Here is a 15,835-nt window from a genome sequence, read left to right as displayed (position 1 = left end):
AGAACCAGGGTTCCCAGCACCTCCATTGTGCCTTAAACCACCCAGATTCCAGTACCAAGGCATTTGATGTCTGCTTTGGATCCCTTTAGGCTGGCATGCGTGTCATTTACACGAATGCGCATAGGGAAGCATTTATGCACCTGTGGGAGTCAATACTCTCTTTCCACCACGTGGGTCCCAGGAATTAAGTTCTGTTATCAGGTTTGCCAGCAAAGCACTTTTACACTCACCCACTGAGCGGTCCCTAGTTTTCTGTGTGTGTATTGGTTTGTTTTGCTTTTTTTCAACTCTATGTAGTTCTCATGCGCCACCACCGAATGGCTTCAAATAGCATGTTTAACAAACGGTGTGCATTATTGGACGTCTATAATGTAAAACAAACATAAACTCTCTTACCTCAATCTCAGAGCTCTGGCTGCTCCCACCTACAACACTCCTTAACTTCTTTTTGCAGAATTGGAAAGGGCATCTTTAGGAGTGCTTGTAACTGTGACTCCAACATACCTCCTCTTACTGCCTGGGGTTCTCAGACTCTTCCCTCAAGGTCCTAGGGGAAATTTTACAGACCTTCCTAATGTTTTGCAGTGAGAAACACGCGAAAATGCTGCCAATTGCAAGGGGCCTGTTCCCCTCCCCTCCTCCCCCAGCAAGAATGTCCCCTCCCCCTCAGGTTCTATGCTGGTGGATAGGGGGCGGGACCACTGCTGTGACAGGAGCAGCCTGCACCCTTGGGAAAGCTAAAAGGCTTTACTCTTGAGGCCCTTGAGCAAGCGAGCCATCCTGCGCAGCCTCCCCACTCCCAGAAAAGGAAGGGTATAGCAACACTGCAGTGAGGCAGGCCAGGCGGCTTCCGGGTGGGGACGTCGCCCCAGTGATGGGGAGACTAGACTGAGGGGAATCGCTTTGGTGAGCACACAAAAACGAAGGCACGTGCTGCGAAAGGGGAGGTTTCTGCAATAACCAAGACGCGTTTGCTTCTTCTGGGGGCGAGGCCTTCATGGTTTCCGCTGCAGTGACGAGGGAGGGTCACTGCGGTGAGCCGGAGTCTCCTCAGGGCGGGGTGGTGGTGGGTGGGCCACTGCAGTGCTGGAGAGGGAGATGTGTTTGCAGACTCGGCCGCCCGGCTTGGCTCTCGAAACTCCTTACCTCCAGAGGGATGGAGAAGGGTGGGGCTCAGAGGCCTTGTGCGGTTCGTGGGGGTCCTGCAGTGGCTGGGGTGCTGGCTCTCTGCACTGCGGACTGCCGCACGGCTCCGCCGGCCTGAGCTGACGCGCGGAGGCGGTTCGGTGCCCGAAGGAGCGGAGCCGCAGCCCCCTCCGCTGTGGCGGGCGGGGCAGAGGCGGGCTGGAAGGGCGGCCTCTCGGAACCCGGGCGGGACTACCAGCCTGCAGCCCGGCTGGCGCCCCTCTCCCGGCTCACAGGATCGCTGCCTTAGCTCCGAGGTGGACCGCGCAGGTGCAGGAACAAGGGACGTCTGGAGCGCAGAGGAAGCATCACCCACTCCCGTCTGGTCGCGACTCCCCGCAACTCCACCAAAGAAGTGAGGGTGAGGCTTGGGCTGCCCAAAGGGAGGGGGACATCCCAAGACCCACCCTGTAGCATCCCCTGTGGCTACCTAGTCTCAGGCCAGCCAGGGCGGGGAGAGCCGCTCTAGACAGATCACATGGACTCCTGCTGCCGCGACACCTCTGCACATCTGACTGCCCGAGACGCATTTTCCCCTCCCTTTCTAGTTCTTCCTACTGCAACCCTTCAAGCCGGCCGACAGCCTTTCTTCATACTCCAGTCCCGAAAGACAAGGAGAGATAAAGACTGCAGCCCTTTCAGTTCCCGACCTCACCCTGTCCCTGGGGACCCTTGCGAGCTAGGGGCGCCTGGGGGCAATGCTGGCCCTTTAAACCTTTGCTCTCCATCTCTTCATAAGCGCCACTTCCGACAGCTGGCAACCGTGAAGAGCCAGGAGGCAGGGGGCAGGTATGGGGGCGGCGGCGAGGCCCTGAGAAGGTGCAGGAACAGCTGTGGACACCCACCTCTCACCCCACCCCCACACCCCCGGCTCGGCTCGCAACCCGCAGCGGGTTAACCATTAACCCTCCACTCCCGCGTTGCCGAGAGCTGCGCTCCGGCTCCTGCTACCCAGGTAACGGGCGAGGATGCCCATCTTGCCATCCCTGCACACACACCTTCTTATCTGCCCCACCATCTGTCTGCCTGGAAGCTGCGGCTTGGGGGTTAGGGGACACCCGACTCAGCCTTGCTCCCTCTGCTAGCCTTCGTCCTCAGGTCTCCAGCTCGAGTTAAGGTCGGGTAGCATAGCTGGCTTTCGTGACGCTGGAACGGGGCGCCCCTCATCCAGCCCCTGCTCACACAGGGTGGGCACCATGCCCGGCTTGTACTGCCCCACCAGCTGGACGCCTCTGCCACTTACCGACTCCTGCGTCCGGGCCTATGCCAAGGGACCCTGCCTCAGCCTACGTGCCCGGCTCACCTATCACAACCCGCAGCCCCAGCCGGTGGACGGTGAGACCTGGTTCGGGCGCGGGGAGGTAGCAAATGCCAGGCGGAGTTCAACAGCAGGTCCGCCTGCTCCTGCTCGCAGGCGTGTTCGTGTACCCTCTGGCTGAGGCGGAGGTGGTATCTGGCTTCGAGGCTGAGGCGGCTGGACGGCGCGTCTCCTTCCAGCTACAGAGCCGGCGTAGATTGCAGGCTGCCTGCTGTCGCGCTCTGGGCCCGGGACTGGGGACCTCTACGCCCCGCCGCTGCGCACAGGGTAAGCTCTGAGCCGGAGCCCGCGCCCTCGAATGCCAGCCACAGCTCTGGTTCTTGCACCCTCGTGCCTCCCGCCAGCCTTCTTTCTTCTAGACACTGGTTTTATTTTCCATCCATTGATCATCCCTTTATCCAGCAGTCATGAACTGGGCATCTGACCTGGACCTGGTGTTGAAAGAATGAAAGAGTCTGAGGTTCGCAGCCAGGCAGACAGACACAACAGGCACTAAGAAGCTGACAGAGTACCAAAGACCCCTACTGTCCAGGTGGCCATAGTTTCTTTAGGATGAGGCATCGCACTCCTCCCCCAAGGAAGCATTCTCCGGTCCCTTACCTCTAGGAGTCCCCCGTGAACCTGTGAACTAACTAGCTCCAGAACCAAATCCACAGTCCTGTCTAACAGCCCAGGTTCTCACTCCTCACTAACAGCGCCGTTCATACTGCGCTGCCCTACCGTCCCCTGGTTCTAACTAATGTGTTTGTGTTTGTTCTCTGAGAGTTACTCAAATGAGTCTCCTTCTGAAATCCCCCCTTCTCCTCCACAAATAATTGATGTGCTCTTCCCTTGCTCTTCAGCCAGAGGCACTTAAGAGAGAGAATAAATGTCACTGTATCTGCTTGTCCATCTCTCCGAAACACTGGCTGAGCTTGGGGCTGTGCTTTGGCCATTTCTAGGTCATCTAACATAGAACACAGGACAAAGGGGCCCAGTGAGTGCTGGGGGGAGATGGAAGTCCTCCTACCCTGTGCTGTGTTCTGTGGTTCGAATCTTATTCTTTTGTTTACTTATTTATTTATTTATATGTGCATTTGATTCTTGCCCATTCGACTATCAAGTAAGAAAAGGGACAGAAACCAACAGTGTTGAGAGTTGGATTAAATATAACAGACAGGTAGAAGCAAGAATAAGCTCTAGCCCCAGGAATGTTCCAGAAAGAGGAACTGGGAGTGGGAATTGGTGAAGGGAGACTAGGGGCGACCCCACTGGGCTTCAGCTCACACAGCCTGTGCCTGTGTGTTGTACATACAAAGAGCACAGACTGCACTATTTCCTTCAACCTCTTACTGGGAACAAAAGCAGTGGCCGTGCTCCTGACATTCTGGGTGCTTTGCCTTAGTTATTTAATTTATTCTTCACCATTATCTTTGAGATATAATTATGTTCTCCATTTTATGGGTGAGGAAACAAAGGGCTCCCAAGAGGATTGTCAGATGACACAATTAGAAGTCACAGAGCTGAGACTCAAAACCTGGTTCTAGTCTCACGATCAGGACAGGCTGGCCTTGAACTCTTAGAGATTTGCTTGACTCTGCCTCCCCACTACTAGGATCAAAGGTGAAAGCCACCATATGAGTCTCTGTGTCTGTCTCTCAGTCTCTGTGTCTGTCTTTCTCTAACTCTACTCTCTTCTCAACTCCCCTTTTTATGCCCTAAAAAAAAATTCTACACTATACCTGTCCTATGGCTGGTACCTCAGGGGGAAGGGATACCTCAGCATAGGCCCACCAAGGCACCTCTCTCACCTCACCATCCCGTGCTCTGCAAAACATATCCTGATCTTTTTATAAAACACAACGGGGTTTCTCTGTGTACTTCTGTCTGTCCTGGAACCTGCTCTGTAGACCAGGCTAGCCTCCAACTCTCAGAGATCCCTGTTCCCCTGCCTTCCACCAAGTGCTGGGTCTTCCTCCTTTCTTTTTATCTTTTTTCTTCCTTTACCTTGTTCAGCAAGTGTTTCTGGAAAAGATGAACAAATGATTGTTAGAGAAAGCAAAACATGCCTGGAAAGGTGAACTGGGACCAGACACAGTCACGTCAGCAGCAGTGGGGAATCTTTCTAACTACACCCCAGTCCCTGCCCTCCCCCCACCTCACAGAAGGCTAACAGAGCCTGTGCTGTGCATTCGAGTGTCCCCAGCCTGCTTCTAAGCACATTGCAGCCCTTACCCTCTTTGAGAAGATAGAACCCGGGTCTGTGAACAGATCAGATCCCAGTCTGGAGGGAGGTGTCAGTCCACCAGAGAGGCTCTTAGGGTGATTGCAAACTAAGGTTGGACAGGAAGCGGCAGACGGGAAGAATGGGCCTTCCAGGACCTTAGGGGTGGATATGACCCTTCAGCCCTCAATTCATTGTTATTTTGTTGTGCTTCCGCCTGATGACAGCCCATTCCTTCCATCAACATGACTCCCCACCATCTTCCACCTCATGTGTCTTGCCCTCTACACAAAGTCCCGCTTTGCCCGACATCAGGTCTTGGTATCCACACACCCCTCCCGTTATCTTCCCCATCCCCTTCTAGTGCTCTCTGAAACCTTTTCTTACTCATCATAGGTCATCTTGTCTTGGATCTGGCCCAAGCCCGGTCCACACTGGTGTTGCCCACTGGCCTTGTGGCTGCAGCTGGTACCATGACAGTGACCCTGTGCAGCAGCCGGGAGTTGCCCTCCAGGCCTGATGGGGTGATGCATGTGGCCCTGCCCACTGTGTTCACCCCACTGGCCCAGCCAAACCTGCCAGGGTCCCCCAGGTCTCCGGGGCTCTGTGACGACAGGTTGGGCCTATGGTGATTCTCTTCATCCCTCCCTCAAGTTTTCTGGGTCTAGTGCGGGTGAGGGGGCCCCAAGGGCTGAAGGGTAAAGAAGGGTGGGGCCAGTCAGCCAGAAAGGCTAGGTTAGTGACCTTCGCAGTGGCCCAACAACCTTCCTCGTGCTCTCTTCTAGCCCCACCAGCTGCTTCGGGGTAGGCAGCCCTGAGGAGGAAAGGCTGACGTGGGAGCAACCAGCTGCCCCTCCGGATGTGTTCTCAGGCCCTGCCCGCTGTCCTGCCCCATATGCCTTCTCTTTCGAGATGCTAGTGACTGGGCCATGTCTGTTGGCAGGTGGGTGTATATGGTCTAACCTAGCCACTCTGTCACTGTTGTCAGACTGGGAAATAATGCACAACTCATAGGTGAGAGAACGGGGGTAAAAAGACAGTTGTCTGTCTTAGGAACTGCTAATTAGTAGTTTGGGTTTAACCTGTTTGTTTGTTAATTTGAGATTGAGTTTCATATAGTCCAGGCTGGCCTCAAACTTGTTATACAACCAAGGACGACTTTGAACTCTTGACCCTCCTGCCTCCACTGCCTATGCCAGACTGGTTTCCACACTAGTTTTATCAATGGGATTAATTTATATATACTTCTCCATTCACCAGTATCAAGAGAGATACAGTGGTACTGGTCAAAGTAACGGGGTAGATGTTCTTTGTGCAAGAAATGAGGGGAAGGATGCTAATTGAGTGTGTAACCTTTGACCAGCTCCAGCACAGAACTGGGAACTCCCCACGTTCTAGCCCCTTTAAGCAGATAAGTCCTTCCTTGTCTATATAAGCCTGTATAAGCCTTACATAAGTCTGTATAAGATAAGACTCTGAGCACTCAGCTAAATCAGCCATAATCCCTGTCCATAGCCACCGTTATCTGGAAAGCCAGTACCTGTGCTCTTAGGGCCTGGAGTGAAGTGACTTGAACCCCTCTTGACCTTTGTTCCTCAGGCTTGGAGAGCCCTTCTCATGCTCTGCGCGCAGATGCCCTCCCTCATGCCAGCTCTGCAGCAACTATCTGTGTCACCCTGGCAGAGGACCACCAGTGTGACCGGGCCTTGGAGATCCTCTTGCACCCCAGTGGTGAGAGATGGGCACACAGTGGGCCAGCTTTGATATGCTTAGGAATGGCATGGAGGCCGTTTTCAGTGACAGTTCAGGATCCCAAGCAAGATGGACAAAGTCATCTTGGAGGATGCTGGTGTCTTCTGAAGACGGAAGGGCTGGGCAGTTTGGGGGTTCAGGGGCAGGGACTACCTGACAGAGTTGTGCCTCTTCTTTTCAGAGCCCCATCAGCCACACTTGATGCTGGAGGCTGGCAGTTTGAGTTCAGCAGAATATGAGGCCCAAGTGAGGGCCCGCCATGACTTTCAGAGGTTGCAGCAAAGAGACAGTGATGGGGAACGGCAGGTATGGCTGTGTAAGGTCAAGCTTTGGTGCTGGCTAAAACTGTGCATAAGAAACAGGAAGCTGGACCATGTCAGGATGAAGGGCCTCTGTTCTCAGTCTCTTCCTCAGTAGGTGCCTCCACCATCACAGAGGGCTTAGTCCCAAAAACCCCTGCATGAATCCCTCTGAGATGGGTAGAGGCGGGTCTTATATAGGTAGACAGCATTTATGCTGTCATTCAAAAAAGAGTCCCCTCTAAGTAAATCAGATAGAAAAAGGCCCCAAAGCTTGGTCCCTCTGCCCCAGCAGGACAGAGCTGCCCCGCCCCTGCCCCAGGCTAACTCGGGTCCTGTGCTCAGGTGTGGTTCCTGCAGCGACGGTTCCATAAGGACATCTTGCTGAACCCTGTGCTGGTGCTGAACTTCTGCCCAGACCTAAGCTCCAAGCCTGGACACCTGAATGCAGCTACCCGGGAGCTCCTGTTCCTGTTAGATGGCAGTGGTGCAGGACACAAGGCATGTGGGGCTCCATATATGGCACCCCTAGGCATGGAAGCAGGTAGGCTGAGGTAGCCTTTTGAAGTCAAGAGTTACCTTGTTGCTTAACATAAGTTCTACCAGAGAGGGAACACGTCTACTCTACCTCTTTCGTACATACACGTGTCTCTCCCAGACTCTGAGAACCACTCTTTTTGATTCACTGAGGCAGGGTCTACGTAGTCTTGGCTGTCCTGGAACTCACTATGTAGACCAGGTTGGTCTTGAACTCACCTGCCTCTGTGTCCCAAGTGCTGGGATTAAAGGTGTGTGCCACCATCTCTGGTGCCAAGGATTCTCTTTTCTACAGTCATACTCTATAGGCCAGACAGGCACGTACATGTGCGCGCGCACGAGCACACACACACACACACACACACAAACACATACACACACACACTCCTCCAGAGAGTCCCACACCCAAATGTCTCTCACATATTTCAAGTCTCCCGTATGTTCCCAGGGACCCACTTCCTCTGGGCTTCTCTGGTTACCTCAGCCAGCCCCCAGTTTAACTACAGCCGGGAAAAGATAAGCAATCTGGTGTTCCTTGTTCTCTACCAGCGCCAGTGGGGCTTCTCATATCTTTTCATTCTGGCTCTTTCCAGGATGCCATTGTTTTGGCTGTAAAATCCCTCCCAGCTCAGACGCTAGTCAACCTAGCCATATGTGGGACCTCAGTACAGCCGCTCTTCCCAGAAAGCCGGCCTTGCAGTGATGTGAGTGTGGGTCAGGCTTTGGGCCCTTTGAGGAGATGCCCAGCCCAGCCCAGCCCAGCCCAGCCCAGCCCAGCCCAGTCCAGCCCAGCCCAGCCCAGCCCAGCCCAGCCCAGGTTTCTGTCTCTAGGACACTGTGCAGTTGATCTGTGAGAGGATCGAGACTCTTCAGACCGTGAGTGGTCCCCCTGATATGCTGGCTGTATTGGATTGGGCCTTAGGGCAACCCCAGCACAGGGCCCACCCTCGACAGCTGTTCCTGATCACTGCCGCCTCACCAACGGCTACCACTACTCACCAAGCCCTGGAGTTCATGAGGTGGCACAGAGGGGCAGCCAGGTATAGAGGGCAGATGTAACTAGCTAAGACTGGCAGCCCTAAGCTACTCCTGAAAGTAACAGCCGCTTCCCTTCCCTGCCAGGTGCTTTGCCTTTGCTTTGGCACCTGCCTGCCACCGGCTGCTCCAGGACTTGTCTGTCCTTAGCAGGGGGCAGGCTTACTTCCTGCGGCCTGGGGAGAGGCTTCAGCCTAAGGTGAGTGTGAGCCTGTGCTGGCTTACGTACTCCTCCAGAGTTCTTCACAAAATCTGAAAGGAAGCCTGGTCAGGCCCTATGTGATCATGATGCTCTCACCCAGACTTCCTAGTCCACTCTCTCTCATCCTGAGAAACCAACTAGGCCAACTGTTGGTGATGCTAGTAAGTCTGGGGAATTTGGGGACACAGCCTCTGGCCAGCCCCTGGATCTTACTGTTATAATCTGAAAGAAGCCTCATCTTCAACTCTTGTCCCATCCATGTGACAGAGCTTAGGCCAGGAGAAAGACTGGGCCCTGAGGACTGAATACACAGTTCCTTTGCTTGAGCACACCCCAACTCCTCCTGATCCTAGCCTGATTATGCTCCCTAGCAGTGCAGGGCTGGGCAAAGGACACCGGGGGAAGAACAGCCTGGCTGCTCCATCTATTTGTGACATATATCCTCTCCCCTCGTGTCCTTTGGCACTCCTTGCAGCTGGTACAGGCTCTGCGGAAGGCACTGGAACCTGCTTTGAGTGACATCTCCGTGGACTGGTTTGTGCCTGATGCAGTGGAGGCACTGCTGACGCCCTGGGAGATCCCAACACTCTACCCTGGGGACCAGCTACTTGGCTACTGCTCACTTTTCAGGGTGGATGGCTTCCGGACCCGTGCTCTAGGGGTAGGACTGGGCTGGGGTATGCCCGGTGGGCCTGGAGGGAGGGCTGAAGTCCTTGTATTTCAACGGCTCCCTGCCTTTGCTAAGAATCCTATAGGCCTCTGGAGCTCCAGATTGTCCTGGGATCCTCCTAGAGCGGGTTGTCCTGTAAAGCATTTACACTTGGTTTTTTCAGAATTTTTAAAAATTACATTTACTTGTGTGTGTGTGTGTGTGTGTGTGTGTGCACGCATGTGCATACCTATGTGTGCTCTCAGTGGCATATAATGTGGAGGTCAGAGGCAACTTGTAGGAGTTGGTTCTTCCTACCTACCATGTGGGTCATGAGACTTGAACTTGGGTTGTCAGACTTGGTGGCAAACACCTAAACCTATTTCACACAGCTCCTTATAGAAAGCACCATCTTGGCTAGAGAGATGGCTCAACAGTTCAGAGCACTTGCTCCTATGGAGGACAAGGTTTGGTTCCTAGCACACATGGCGGCTCTCAACGATCCATTACTCCAGTTAGCTGTAAGATGTGCACATGTGTGGTTGGTGTCCTTGGAGGTCAAGAGAGGGCATTTGATGCCCTGGAACTGGAGTTTCAGATGGTTGTGAACTATCAGGTGTGTGCTGGAAACCAAACTTGGGTCATCTATGAAAATCTCTCAACTTCTGAGCCATCTCTCTAGCCATAAATGACATCATAGGTTGTTGTGAAGAGAACTTGACAGAATTGTTGGTACACAGTTGGGCTTTGAGATCTAGTTGTTAGTTTTTGAGAAAATCCTTCTCTAGAGGAACTATGGAAAACTACCTCCTTTTTTTGCTTCTGAGGGCTCTTAACCACTGAGCCAACTCTCCAGTCCCTTGTTTTCTCTTTAAATTTTTTATATTTAATTTTTAAACTATATGTTAAATTTTTAAAAGATTTATTTATTTTATGTATATAAGCACACTGTAGCTGTCTTCAGACACACCAGAAGAGGGCATCAGACTCCATTACAGATGGTTGTGAGCCACTATGTGGTTGCTGGAAATTGAACTCAGGACCCCTGGAAGAGCAGTCAGTGCTCTTAACCACTGAGCCATCTCTTTAACCTTTATTTAGAAATTTTAAATGTAAGGTATACTTCCATCACTTCTCCCTTCAAGTTCCTCTCCAGTCCCTCTCGTGTCCCTCTTATTCCCTCAATTGGTCTCTATTATTGCTACATGTTGCTTGTGTGTATACAGTACCAGGGCTGATTATTTTGTATTGGATAAATAATTAGGAGCTCAACCCTGGGAGAGGCTAATTCTATCCTCTTTCTGCAGCCATTAGTTGTCTGTGGTGTTCGTCTAGGAGTGGGAACTGGTGCGATCTCTCCCTTCTACACTAGTAGAATTCGTAATTGGTATTGTCACTGTTCTGGTCTTGTTTAGGCAGCCATGTTGAGGTATCATGGGCTTAGCTTTTCTGTCATTTTTAGGAGACACAATCTTATAGCATATTCTTAATTTTTAAAAAACGATTAAAATTTTTTCTAAAACTGTGCTCAGGAGATGGCTCGGTGTGTTAAGGCGTTTGCATCCAAGCCTGATTATTTGAGTTCAATTCCCAGGACTTACATGATAGGAGAGACTCCTGCAAGTTGTCCCCTGACCTCCACGAGTGGGCTATGGCTCTCACAAACATGCGTGCTCGTACAAACATGCGTGCGCGTGCACACTCGAGTGCGCGCGCACACACACAAATACATTCTTACTTACTTAACTGAGTGTGTGTGGTTGCATGCCACATAACATACACGTGGAGGTCAGAGGACAACTTTGTATACCCCATTCTGCCTTTCTACTTTACATTGGTTCTAGGGTTCAAACCCAAAAGGGCAGGCTTATCCAGGGATCTACTTTGTTGGCCGTTATTTCTTACTGGCTTTTTACTTCTGGATTATTGGCTTATACTTTCTATGACTATCTTGAAATTATGCCTGCAAAAAGATGTTATAAAATGAGCATACTTTTCCTTCAATACCTTTTCCTCAGGGCCAAGAGCCTGGTTGGCAGAGCTTGGGCGGTTCAGTCTTCCCGTCTCCAGAGGAGGTGTTATCTGTCACCAGCCCGGGCACCGAGCTTACGCACACTACAGAGCCACTGGGAACAGCCACTGTGTCGGCAGAGCTGTCGAGCCCATGGGCTGTGGGAGACTCAGAGCAGAGTGAGTGCCCGGGGTCTGTTTGCAGCCAGGTAGGAGACGGCAAGGGGAAGGGTCAGGGCTGGGCCCATTCTCCTGCTTTTCAGCAGGTATGGAAGCTCTGACAGACCCAGTTACAGACCCTGGACCTAACCCCTCGTCTGACACAGCTATATGGCGTCGTATCTTCCAGTCCTCATACATCCGGGAGCAGTATGTGCTTACCCACTGCTCTGCCAGCCCCGAGCCAGGCCCAGGCTCCACCTGCAGTAGCGAGTCCCCAGGCTCCCAAGGCCCTGGCTCCCCCAGTGGTAGCCTTCCCCTGGATCCCCCTTCTCAGCAGGGCTGCCGAAGCCTGGCCTGGGTAGAACCTGCAGGCTCCCGCTCCTGCCCCCTGCCTGTACCCCTCCCATCTCCACTCAAGGTGAGATCTAGTACTTTTCCTCTCCCACCTGCTGTGTGCAATATTTACTATTAGTCTAGCTAGAGAACTAGGTGGGTATACCTATGACTTCACAACCAGTACTGAACACAGGGGTGTGGTGTTATCAGAACGTTAGAGGGAGTTAGAAAAGTAATGTATGTTAGGAAGCATAAGCAAGCTAAAAGACAATGAAGATATAAAGAGACCTGCCTGAAGTGGGAAATATGATGAGCTGACAGGAATTATGGGTAGCTGCAAGTCTATGGTGCCTAGAAACAGCATCTCTCTCACACACAGGTGGGAGCTGTGAGTGCTGAGGTGCTGGGCCGTCGGCAAAGAGCAGCTCTGGCTGGTCGAAGTCTCTCGTCTCCCTCAGGCCGGGCAAACCCAGTCCCTGGTAGACCTGGGCACCCCTCTCTAGATGCAATACCGGATGGGTCAGGCCCTGAGCCAGGACAACAGCTGGGTCAGGGCCTTGATGATTCAGGTAAGGGTTGGCTGGGAAGCTGGTTTCTGACCCAGAGCTGTGGCAAAGTGGAGCACAGTGCACCACTTGTCTGTGCTAACATCTGTCCCCAGGAAACCTGCTCTCCCCAGCCCCCTTGGACTGGGATATGTTGATGGAACCATCTTTCTTATTCAAGCCTGTGCCACCCAATGGGGAATCAGCTCCTCCAGCAGAACCTGTGCCTCCTCAGGCTCCACGTTGTCACGTGGTGATTCGGGCCCTGTGTGGGGAACAGCCAATGTGCTGGGAGGTGGGTGTTGGGCTGGAGGAACTCTGGGGTCCTGGGGATGGCTCCCAGCCTGCACCACTTCCGATGAGAGAAGCTGCGTGGGATCAGGCACTCCACCGGCTGACAGCAGCCTCTGTGGTCCAGGACAATGAGCAGCTGGCTCTCCGTGGAAGAGCTGAAACCACCACTGACCAGGGTAAGTAGCAGACACAGCTCAGGAACAAAGGCTTCAAACAGAACATGGCGGAGGTGCATATCTGTGTTAAATCAGCCTGTTCTATACTTTGTCACAAAGGATTTGAGGTGACTCATACTGACAGGGTAAGAAATTTAGCAAAATAATGAGAAAAATTGAAAAGGAAGGAAACCAAGGCTGGAGAGATGGCCCAGTGGTTAAGAGCACTGACTGCTCTTCCAGAGGCCCTGAGTTCAATTCCCAGCAACCACATGGTGGCTCACAGCCATCTGTAACTCCAGTTCCAGGGGATCCAATATCCTCTTCTTGCCTCTGTGGGCACCAGGCATGTATGAAGTACAAAGACATACATGCAGGCAAAATATCCCACACATAAAAAATGATAAAAGGAAATATAAAGGTATATTATAAAATACACAACATTAAAGTTATATAGTCTTGCCACCATAGGACCCAAAATTGGGAAGTTACCTAGAAGCCAAAATGGAAGGTAATATGATCTTGTAATAAACTGTCTGAAACATGAAATAAGCCTTTCATTGAAGACTATTAAAAATGTGTTAAAACCTCAGTCTACACTGTCCCTAGGCACACTTGCAAGTATTCAACAGTCAGTGACTACCATGTTAGATGATGCCAACAACACCTTATGCCTGCAGAAGTCCGGCTAGTGCTGGGGTGAGCGGTAGGCAGTGTGCGTGTGCTGGCTACAGTTACATATGCCGGAAACTCTAGCACTGGGAGGTGAGAGTTCTGGGCCAACCTAGGTCACATAGCACAAACCTGTAAAAACAGAGAGCCATCCTGAAGTCCTATGGAGGGGCCACCCATTACCCTTGGGTACTCTCTAAAGTTTGCCTGTGCCCAACCCACTCCCTACAGTTAAATCATACGGGGGGTGGGGTGGGAGACAGATGGACAGACAGGAAGCAAGCTATGCACGGGTGTGATGGCACACACCTGTAATCTCAACACTGTGGTAGCAGAGGCAGGATCATTCCAGACCACCAAATTTCTGGGTTACTAGGGTTTCCGGTTCTACTGTAGGTTGAGAGTTCAGCCTATTTCTTGTCAAAGTTCTGGTTCTGGACCAAAGATGGTCATCTACTATGTTCATAGGGAAACAGGAGAAGCTGTGTGAATCATTCTAGTTGCTTTTGAGACAGGGTATTGCCATGTAGTCCTGGGTAGCTTGGAACTCATAGACAATAGCCCGCCTTGGTCTCTGGAGTGCTGGGATTAAAGCCACCATGTTTGGCTTTCCAGTCGTGTTTGACTTACGTCCCAGTGGTCACAGCCCACCTCTTCCCAGTTCCACTCTTATAAAATCCCTCCCCCATTACTCTCTCCCCTTCTCAGAGAAGGGGAAGCCCCCCTTGGGAACCACCTCACCCTAGGATATTTGGTCGCAGCAGGACTAGGCATATCCTCTCCCACCTGGCAACCCAATGGCAGGGAACAGAAACCAAGACACCCTTTGCTCTGCCTGTTAGGGAATCCACATTTTCCAGCACTTTATGTAGCCTTCTATAGTGAGAATTCAGCTTGCTGCTGCTTTGATTTACAGGCAGAGTCAGAAGGTCCCAGCTCAGAGCCATTCAGACAAGCAAGGTCAGCTCTGCCCCATCCTGCTTTACCAGCCCTGTTGCCATAGACGCCACCACTAGGGAGGTCTTGTCTGGAGCCCTGCAGGTGTGGAGTTCAGGTATGGTTCTTCCCTGATGACCTCTAAGATGTGACCCTCACCTCACTGGCAACCCAGTGGGACTGACTCTAGTCCTCTTGCAGATCCAGCTGAGCTCTCTGGCATGTCTGCCTCTCAAGACCATCTAGCTGCTGCTCCCCTGTCCCCAGCAGTCCACTCTAAAGGTATGGCTCAAATGCAGTGGATTGGGCACAGGTGGGCTTTGAGCCACTTGCTGGTACTGGGTGACCCTACTGTAGGACATCAGGGAGGCTGTTCTGCAGGTGCCTGGGACCTGGACCTAAATGACAACTCCAAGTCAGCACTGGGGGAGTCCATATCTCCTACTGGAGGTCATCATGGCTTACCCCACCAGCCTCCAGCCTCTTCCAGGCTCAGCCTGGGCCATCATCGCAGACTCTGCAGCTCCAATAAGGGCCAGACTCATGAGAACAGCAATGACGGCAGCAACCATGACTACCTGCCTTTGGTGAGGACTGGGGAGGTGGAGGGTAGCACCCTTAGAGCCAGAGCTCTGTCTCAGCTCCCTCTCCCCCCACCTCTTCTCTCCTCAGGTGCGACTACAAGAGGCACCAGGCTCCTTCCGCCTGGACGAACCCTTCTGTGCTGCTGTGAGCATTCCTCAAGAACGCCTGTGTCGAGCCTCACCCTTTGCTGCGCACCGTGCTAGCCTCAGCCCCACCTCAGCTTCATCTCCTTGGGCATTTCTGGGCCCTGGTATTGCCCAAAGCGACAGTGCCACAGCCTCCTGCAGCCAGTCCCCCAGCTCAGGCTCTGAGGGTCCTGGTCAGGTAGACAGTGGGAGGGGCTCGGATAACGAGGCCTCAGAAGGAATGGAAAGGCAGGAAAGCTCTGATCTTCGTGGGCGCACTTGGGCCACAGCCGTGGCCCTGGCATGGCTGGAACACCGCTGCGCAGCCGCCTTTGGCGAGTGGGAACTGACAGCTTCCAAAGCTGACTGCTGGCTGAGGGCCCAACACCTGCCAGATGGCCTTGATCTGACTGCTCTTAAAGCTGCTGCCCGGGGGCTCTTCCTGTTACTGCGGCACTGGGACCAGAGTCTGCAGCTGCACTTGCTGTGTTACAGCCCTTCCAATGTGTAGGGCTGCCTCAGCTCTGGCGAGCCACCCCCAACACAAAGTCACTGCCACCCAGGGCAAGAATCAGTTGGTATCTGCTGTCCTCCACTGCTTTGAACACAATCCTCCGAATATTCTTGCCACCACAGAAAGTGCCTGCCTGTGCTCTCTTCTCTCTCCTCCCACTCCATACCCCCTCCTATGTGCTCTGAGCTCTCTATAGGATAATGGAAGAGGAGAGAGCTACAGTCCCAAATCCTATGCAGTAAAGTGCCTCTTACTACTACCTGATGAGTTGTCTGTTTCCGTGTTGGGAAGATACACTTCAGAGCCTGGTGTAGGCAAGAG

General features: G+C 52.7%; 1 protein-coding gene across 3 annotated transcripts; it reads left to right on the top strand.

Annotated features, from left to right (window-relative positions):
- Positions 1 to 2,381: 2,381 nt before the first annotated feature.
- On the top strand, positions 2,382 to 15,511 carry VWA5B2 (von Willebrand factor A domain containing 5B2; the record flags this gene model as incomplete). Of its 3 annotated transcripts, none has more annotated exons than XM_080919007.1 (19): positions 2,382 to 2,520; positions 2,600 to 2,770; positions 5,103 to 5,322; positions 5,492 to 5,649; positions 6,306 to 6,437; positions 6,640 to 6,764; positions 7,103 to 7,258; positions 7,888 to 7,998; positions 8,126 to 8,334; positions 8,417 to 8,528; positions 9,007 to 9,192; positions 11,199 to 11,370; positions 11,457 to 11,770; positions 12,068 to 12,257; positions 12,350 to 12,707; positions 14,275 to 14,408; positions 14,492 to 14,572; positions 14,672 to 14,877; positions 14,963 to 15,511. In XM_080919007.1, 19 exons carry the CDS (start codon positions 2,382 to 2,384, stop codon positions 15,509 to 15,511), a joined length of 3,723 nt encoding a protein of 1,240 aa, XP_080775133.1. The 3 variants fall into 3 exon arrangements, with proteins under 3 accessions (XP_080775133.1, XP_080775131.1, XP_080775132.1); XM_080919005.1 differs by having other exon boundaries at positions 14,648 to 14,877; XM_080919006.1 differs by having other exon boundaries at positions 11,454 to 11,770.
- Between the last annotated feature and the right edge of the window lie 324 nt (positions 15,512 to 15,835).

This window comes from Micromys minutus (assembly GCF_963924665.1).
Source record: "Micromys minutus genome assembly, chromosome: 7".
NCBI classification, from domain to species: domain Eukaryota; kingdom Metazoa; phylum Chordata; class Mammalia; order Rodentia; family Muridae; genus Micromys; species Micromys minutus.
The sequence above is the reverse complement of the archived record's forward strand: the minus strand, read 5'-3'. Positions and strand labels throughout refer to the sequence as shown.